Here is an 8,502-nt window from a genome sequence, read left to right as displayed (position 1 = left end):
AGAGAGAGAGAGAGAGAGAGAGAGAGAGAGAGAGAGAGAGAGAGAGAGAGAGATGTACTTGATATAGTACCTGGCACATAGCATACCTTACTGAATGATTGATTGTGTATGTGCATATATGTGTGCATAGATAGAGATAGAGATATCAAAATACATATACACAAGTGTACCCATCACCTAAAATACAATAATTAGAGTTAAGTATTTTGAATCAGAAAACCTGGATTCAAATCTCAGCTGTCACCTGCAACTGTGTGACCCTGAGCAAATCACAATTTTGTGGGTCTTTAGTTTCCTCATCTATAAAATGGGTGGCTTGTACTGGATAACCTTATTTCCAGTACTAATATTCTATAATATTTCTTTTTCTAGAAATGGTGGCTGGCACTTGAGCCCCCTTCCTAGCAAGATGGCCATGCACTTCTATTGTGGAGTCAGAAAATCTTCATTCATATCTCATACTTAATATCTATGTGACAAGTCACTTAAACTCTCTGTGCCTCAGTTTCCTCATCCTTAAAGTGAAGGGTTAGATGACTTCTAAGGTCACTTACTATTCAAAACCTGTGATGCTATATGATACTGGGTGAGGAGAAGCCATCATTGTGAAGCAGATGGAAGAGAAATGACAAAAAATGTAGTTCCTGCCATCATTCCTAACATGCCAGCTCCAACAAAGAGCTAATTCAGCCCTTTCCCTTCCTGAGGACCTTAGTTGATCCTATAGATGTCCTTTTTTAAATGATCTTTCATTGTTTGAATTACATGGACAGACTTCTCCCAATTGGAGAGCTGATGTATGCAGGCTGGGAGGCAGCCTTTGAAAAGCAAGGACATCTGGGGTGGGAGTGGGGGAAATAATGTAGGGACACCCTCTACGAGCCCAAAATACATTGAGAAAAAGGGTTTTTCCTCCATAACTACAAACTCAAATGATTACAGATGTATCTTGCTAGCAACCTAATTTTTCTTGGAAATAAAATTATGACTCTATTGCCTTAAACCTTCTTGAAACATTTAACATCAAGGGGTTCCATCCATCTCCAGACCTATACACTTAGTTCCTTTATTTACAGAACCAGGTAGTCCTCAGATTTTAAATCACTCCACAGATGGGTCTACAGGTATTTTCAAGAGGGAAGTCACTCTAACCTGGAAAGGGAAAAAGTCTGAGTCTTATAGGAAACATAAAAGACATTTTAAAAACTGGGACAATTACAGATTAATGCTCAGGCCATTCTCGGAGGTACACCAAAGCCATTCTTTCCAGTAGATGAAAAATCAAAAGACCCAAGGGAGAGGTGTCAGAAGTAGGATAAGTGACTGTTGTCTCTTTCTGTCTCATACAGATCAGCTCATTCTACAGACCCCAAATCGTGTGTTTGAAGGAGACTTGCTGGTTCTAAGATGCCTGAAAAAGGAAGAGATAGAACTTACTGAAGTGACATTTTATAAGAATGGAATAGCTCTTTCTAGTTCTAAAAACACCTTAAGTTTTACTATCCCCAAAGCAACTTTAAGTGATAGTGGCCAGTATCACTGCAGTGCAAAGAAGATAAAGTGGTATGGAAAAAAGAAAATAGAAGCACAAACAGTAACAGTCCAGGTCCAAGGTAAAGACTCTCAGCCCCTTGGGTTGGGGTGGAGCAGAGTCTGCAAGAGGGTGAGGGGGAAGGATTGGCAGGGGGCTGAGATGGGTAGTCTTTGGATCTCATGGGCTGACCGAGGTTTAGAATTCTGGAGCATCAGTGGGGATCAGGTTAAGTAGTACTTGGATGGAAGAAACTAAGAAGGAAAATATGACGAAAGGATTGTGTCCTTTGGCTTAACCTTGGCTTTGTTATGCTGAAATTCAGCGCTTGCCTCCCCAGGATCTCTGAATCTCATGTCCTTGGAAACTGCTCTGTCTTTTCTCTCTAGAGTTGTTTTCACTTCCCATATTGCGGAGTACACCTTTACAGCCCTCAGAGGGGACCTCCGTGACTCTGAGCTGTGAGACCCAGCTCCCTCCAGAGAAAGCAGATACTGGGCTGCATTTCTCCTTCTTCAGAGATGGCAGAATCATCTTGTCAGGCCAGCAAAGAGGCCCCAAACTCCAGCTCCCCAAAGTGTGGAAAGAAGACTCTGGGTTTTATCTCTGTGAGGCAAAAGCAGTGACATCCAAGGTCTGGAAAAAGAGTCTCCCAGTGAGGATGGAAGTGAGGAGTAAGTGTCGGAGAGAAATCTGCTAGGCCTGGGGTTAAGAGAAGGAAGGCTGGGCAAATGGCGTCACGTATTTTGGGGTCTCTTCTGGGCTACTTCCATTGTTAATAATAACCATGATGGTAATCATTCTGACAATAATAGCTAACATTTTTATCATACCTACTGTGCTAAGTACTTACAAATATTACCTTAGTTGATCCACCCAACAACCATGGGAGGTAGATGCTATTCTTTTTTTTTTTTTTTGCCTTTTGGGGGGAAATTGGGGTTAATTAACTTGCCCAAGGTTACACGGCTAGTTTTTTTGTGTGGGTGTTAAGTGTCTGAGGCCGGAACCAAACTCAGGTCCTCCTGGCTCCAGGGCCAGCACTTTACTCACTGCGCCACCTAGTGCCCCCTTTTTTTTGGGGGGGGGTAGATGCTATTCTTATCCCTGTTTTACTGATGAGGAAAGTAACACAAACAGAAATCAAGTGACTTGCTCAGGGTCACACAACTAATCAGGCTAGATTTGAATTCAGGTCTTCCTGATTCCAGACCCTGCACTCTACCACTCAGACCATTTAGCTGCCCCTACACAGTTCCACATTATCCCTGTGGCAATGGGTAATGACAGCTCTGCTAGAGAGATGGGCTACCTTTTGGTCCGGGCACAAGGAGTGAAGTAAAAATGAGGAGATTCTTTTAAAAAAAAAAAAAAAGACCTATAAGCAGCATTTTCCTTCCTACCTCAAGATCTCCAAGGCTTATGCTGGCCTATAGACTTACCCTTCACTAGTACATTATTGCCTTGCCCAAGACAGGGTGTGGAGACATGCTGCTGAGGAAAGAGGAAGGTGGGAGCTTGGCTAGAAATTTAGTTGATGACTTCTACTCAGAAGTATAGTAAAATCCCCAAGGTACAAGGTCACTGACCACTAAGAGTGGGACATCTCAAGAGTCTGTCATCTGGAAATAGGGAGGTCTAGAATATAATTAGTCCTAAGGAGATCGAACTTTGAGAACAGACGAACTTTGCCTTTGCTATTGTTCTTCCATATCCCTTTAAAAGAGAATGAGCTGCCCATCAGGACTTCCAGGGAAATGCCCCAAAGCTGCCCAAAAAATAGTCTGCTCCTCTATTCCTGGGGGTTGGGAGAGAGATCAAGAGGAGCTGAGCCCCTGAAATGGAACACGTTAGACTAGATAAAATTTTAAAATTCCTGGGTCAGAAATATACGTTCGGGGCGGCCAGGTAGCACAGCAAGTAAGAGCACCGGCTCCAGTGTTGAGAAGACCTGTAGATCGAATCCCGGGCTCAGACACTTAGCACCCACCCAGAAACACCTGGCCGTGTAACCTTGAGCAAGTTACTTAACCCCAATTGCTTAGGGGCAGCCAGGTGGCTCGGCGAGTAAGAGCACCGGCTCCGGTGTTGGGACGACCTGGAGATCGAATGCCGTGCTCAGACACTCAGCACCACACCCAGAAATAACTGGCCTTGTAACCTTGAGCAAGTTACTTAACCCCGATTGCTTAATAAAAAAAAAAATATTAAAAAAAAATATACGTTCACCTGGGTCAGCAAAAAGTCAATGTCTTGGGATTTAGAACTTTAAGGGGCCCTAGAGATGATCCAGTTTAACTCTCTCATTTTACAGGTAAGGAAAGTGAGGCCCAGATTGGAGAAGTTCCCAAGCATATATAAGTAGTAAATTGCAAAGCTAGGATTCCCACCCAGATACTCTGATTTCAAATTCAATGCTATTACATCCAGACCAGACTTTTTCCCTTCAATTTTTTTTTTAGCTATTGGCCTACATCCTAAGATCAAAGCCTGAAATAATCTGTTTTCACTAACTTGAATTCAAACATCATTTATTTTACAATCACACAACAAGTAGCTACCATTAGCTTCCCTTCCAGAGACTCCCCAGACCTGAAGTCTCCAAGGATCAGCCTCCTTATATTAATTCATTTTCACCCAGGAATCCCTGTCTCTGGAATCCATATGGAGATGCAGCCCCCTGAAGGACAAGTGACAGAAGGGCAAAGCCTCATCCTCCTCTGTTCAGTAGCAGAGGGCACAGGTGACATCACATTCTCTTGGCACAAAGACAGCACTGGAAGAGTCCTGAAGAAGAAAACGCAGAGGTTACTTATGGCAGAGTTTAAAATATTGGCTGTGAGAGAGAGTGAAGCTGGGACATATTACTGTGAGGCTGACAATACCAACAGTCCTCTACGTAGCAGACCAGTGAGTGTCTCTGTGAAAAGTAAGTGTTATATCCCTTTCTTCTGCTCCTTAGTAATAATACATACTTGCCTCATGCTCTGAGGTTTGCAAAGTGCTTTCCTCACTAGATCCCTGTGACACAAGCAGAAGTGTTATTTTTATTTTATGGATTGTTTATACACATTTTACAGATGAGGAAATCAAGATTTAGAGGAGCAGGGTAAATTAGTTTCTTTTGTTTGTTTGTTACAACAAAAACAGTTTATTTGTGATCCTTGTTTTATACTCTATACATCCTTCACAAATTTAATTTTACATAATCTGAGACTTCATTTAAAACAAACTTTGAGCAGCTAGTTTGTCCCCTAGAACAGAAGGGCTGGTATAAATTATTATTGGAAAATGAGGTAACATTTCACAGAGCTAGATTTTTTGTTGGGGGTAAGGGAATGGAAGGTTTGTGTGTATTTTTTTCAAGTTTTAGAGAACTAAATTTGCATTTGTCAAAATCAAAAAATCAAAAGTAGGAAAAGATGTTCTTTACAAATTATTTTTGCGCAAGTTACATGTTTAAAGGAAACCAGATAAAAAGGCTTGCTCTCTCTTCTAATATTCAGGACTGGACTGGATTGTTGCTCAATCAATAAGAATTAGCTTCAGCCATTTGCTAAAAGAATGAGTAGTGGGGAACTGGATAGGTTGGGAATTTCATAATGGGCAACAGAACCATTCTCTTGGGTAAACCATAGGCTGGAGCCACTGTGCTACTGCCATAGGGTGTGCCATAACCTGGAGCTATGTAACCGGGGTAGCTGCAGCGCCAACAAAAGCTGCTCTTGCAAGGGTTCCCCTTCCTCAGAGCAGGGTAAATTGTTGATGGTCATATAAGAGAATAAGTGTTGGCACTGAGATTTGAACTCAGGTCCCCCCAATGCCAAGGAAAGGGCTCTTTTAATTACATACCACCACCACCACTACTATTACTACTGCTACCACTACTACCACCACCACTACTACTACTACTACTACTACTGCCACTACTACCACTACTACTACTACTACCACTACTACTACCACCACTACTACTACTACCACCACTACCACTACTACTACTACCACTACTGCCACTACTACTACTACTACCACTACTACCACTACTACTACTACCACCACTACTACCACTACTGCCACTACTACCACTACTACTACTACTACTACTTCTACTATCACTACTATTACCCCTACCACTACTACTACTACCACCACTACCACCATCTCTCAGTTAATATTTTTTAATTGATTTCTTGGGTTCCCTTCAGAGAATGTGGACTAGTGCCCAAAGATTTTACAACAATCAGAGCTTTGGAGGAAAAAAACAAACTGTATTTAATGGTGTTAGTGCCTCCTAACAAATTGTAGCTTGTTGTGGAAGGTCAGGAGATATGGGGCAAAGCGGGACCATGGGAGCCCTTAGGGTAGAAGGTATGGTGAAAAAAAATGGTAGGATGAAGCTTAAGAAGGGCTCTGGGCTAGTATCCAGGTGATTAATATTTGGAAATTCTCTTCTTAGATTTTGGAGAGAGCTAGATGTAGAGGAGAGGAGACAGAAATCAGGAGTGATGAGAGGGCTCCTTCCCTGCCCTAGATGCCTAGGGCCAGAGGGTCATGAGACACAGCAGTAGAAGCTCATCCTAATTCTTGTCCCTCTCTCAGTCCCAGTGTCTCCTCCTTTCCTGACCTTCAGTGTCCCTGAGACACAGATGTTTGTGGGGAAGCTTGTGGAACTTCAGTGTGATGCCCAGAGAGGATCAGCCCCAATCCTGTATCAGTTTTATCACGAGGGTAAAATCATGAAAAACAGCTCATCCCCTTTTGGAGGTGCAGCATCCTTCAACCTCTCCCTGACCGAACAACATTCTGGGAATTACTTCTGCAAGGCTGATAATGGTGTAGCTGTACAGTTCAGTAAGGTGCTGACACTCTTGGTGAAAGGTATGTTGGCCCTTTCCATTGGGAAGCCACATCCAAAACAGATGGCACATCCTAGCATTGAACATCCCAACTATGGGGATCCAGTCTGTCCTCGGGTGGGGTGGCATGGTATCCTAGCAGGCTCCCTGGCTTCTCTGCCCCTCCCTGAGGGGCTGAGGCCTCAGGAACTCAGACCCTGCCTCTATTTCCTACAGGGCCCCTCATAGAAAGAGGGGTATTTCAAATGGGGAAAGTTAATCCTTTGATGGCACTATGACTTCATGAGCTAGCTCCTACTCAAGACTTACTGTAGGTCACTCTGGGCAGTCACAGGAAGGCATAATAATCTTTGGAAACCACTTTATTACTAGCTGTGAGCACAAGGATCAACTAGGGAGTCAGTGCAACAACAGCTAAGCAAAATCAGTGTTTCATTGTTGTTGTTCAGTTGTTCTCAGTCATGTCTGACTCTTTGTGACCCCATCTGGGGTTTTCTTGGCAGAAATACTAGAGTGGTTTGCCATTTCCCTCTCCAGTTAGTTTTACAGCTGAAGAAACTGAGGCAAACGTTCTGGAATGCAACAAGAATTGCTTTAGGGGTGACTAGGTGGCTTAGTGAACAGAGCACCGGCCCTGGAATCAGGAGGACCTGAGTTCAAATCCAGCCTCAGACACTTAACACTTACTAGCCGTGTGACCTTGGGCAAGTCACTTAAACCCAACTGCCCTCCAAAAAAAAGCAAAAAAAAAAAAAAAATTGCTTTATACCACAAGTGTAATCATTCCTCAAAATACAAATAGGTGCAGATAGATTCCCCAAATACCATCTTTATTTGAATATACCAGTGAATAGGGCCTAATCTGTCAAAGCAAAACAACACCAAAAACCCCTGTAACACTCAGGAAATTATTTTAATAAACTGATTTTTTTTAACAATGATGGTTTTAGCACTCCCTTTGCTTATGGAGATCTATGGATTATTATACCTAAAAGGTTTTTAAAGATAATTTAATCTACCACCTTCTTTTCACAGAGGAAAAAAATTGAATCTCAGAGGAATCAAGTGACTTATCTAAGGTCTTACAGTTGGTTAGTGAGAGGATGAGACCTGGAACACAGGACTTGCAATTCCTAGTACCTACACAACAGATGCAAGGGTAAAACAGACTCTAGCTTAGATAATGAATCTTAAGGAGGGATCCCTTCATTCTAGATACCTCTAACCAACCATACACACCCATCCCACACTCAGCCCTGGTTCTTTTCTCCCCAACTTCCCAAGAAATTTATGCTTTCTCCTTTCTTGCCAGTCTCTCTGCCTGTAATACCAGTTGAGGCTGTCCTGTTCTCCCCACCCACATAGTAGTCTCTCTCTTCCAGGCCTCCATTCCTGCTCCTAGCAAAGTAGCAATCCCTAACTATCTATAGAAGCAATCACTTCTGTTTCCCCTGTTTCTATCAAATTGACTCAGTGATTTAATTCCTTCCTGTAATCACTCAATGATGCCTTGAATAACTGGGCTTCCTTCCTCTTAATGTACTTTATCCCCATTATTCTGCTCATGTATCTCTCCTAGAGTATCTAGTTATACAGTGAGGACAAGTACAGCATCACTGAGAGAATGCTGGACTGAAGGAGGGAGTGTGGGCTCTGATCCTGGCTCTGTCAGTTCTTCATCAAGGTGCCTTTCTGTGTATCTTTCACCTCGATTTTAAAAGGGGTGGAAGGGTGGCCTCTAAGGAGAGATAACATTTCTGTGATGTTTTACCTATATTGTCTCAGTTAAACCTAACAACAAAACAACGAGGCAGATGTTACTATCGTAGCAACTACTACCACTACAACACCACCACCACCACCACTATTACTACTACTACTTCTACCACCACTACTATTACTGCTACCACTACTACTACCACCACCACCTCTACTACTACACCACTACCATAAAACTACCACTACTACCACAACCACCATCACTGTTGTAATAGTAGTAGTACTTCTACTACCACTACTATTACTGCTACCACTACCACTACTATCACAACCACCACCTCTACTTCTACACCACCACTACTACATCACAACTGCTATTATCATTACCACTAC

General features: G+C 42.7%; 1 protein-coding gene across 1 annotated transcript in view; it reads left to right on the top strand.

The window, feature by feature from the left end:
* The window catches only part of LOC138141996 (Fc receptor-like protein 2), a 29,955-nt gene that overhangs the window by 8,109 nt on the left and 13,344 nt on the right, over positions 1 to 8,502 (top strand). Inside the window, exons 3-6 of the mRNA XM_069062918.1 lie at positions 1,350 to 1,613; positions 1,921 to 2,205; positions 4,173 to 4,460; positions 6,134 to 6,412. Coding sequence (XP_068919019.1) covers positions 1,350 to 1,613; positions 1,921 to 2,205; positions 4,173 to 4,460; positions 6,134 to 6,412 — 1,116 coding nt within the window. The remainder of the gene's footprint in view (positions 1 to 1,349; positions 1,614 to 1,920; positions 2,206 to 4,172; positions 4,461 to 6,133; positions 6,413 to 8,502) is intronic.

This window comes from Petaurus breviceps, unplaced genomic scaffold (assembly GCF_028583685.1).
Source record: "Petaurus breviceps papuanus isolate PSGF00001 unplaced genomic scaffold, PetGlider_PUasm1.0 90510, whole genome shotgun sequence".
Lineage (NCBI taxonomy): Eukaryota > Metazoa > Chordata > Mammalia > Diprotodontia > Petauridae > Petaurus > Petaurus breviceps.
The sequence above is the reverse complement of the archived record's forward strand: the minus strand, read 5'-3'. Positions and strand labels throughout refer to the sequence as shown.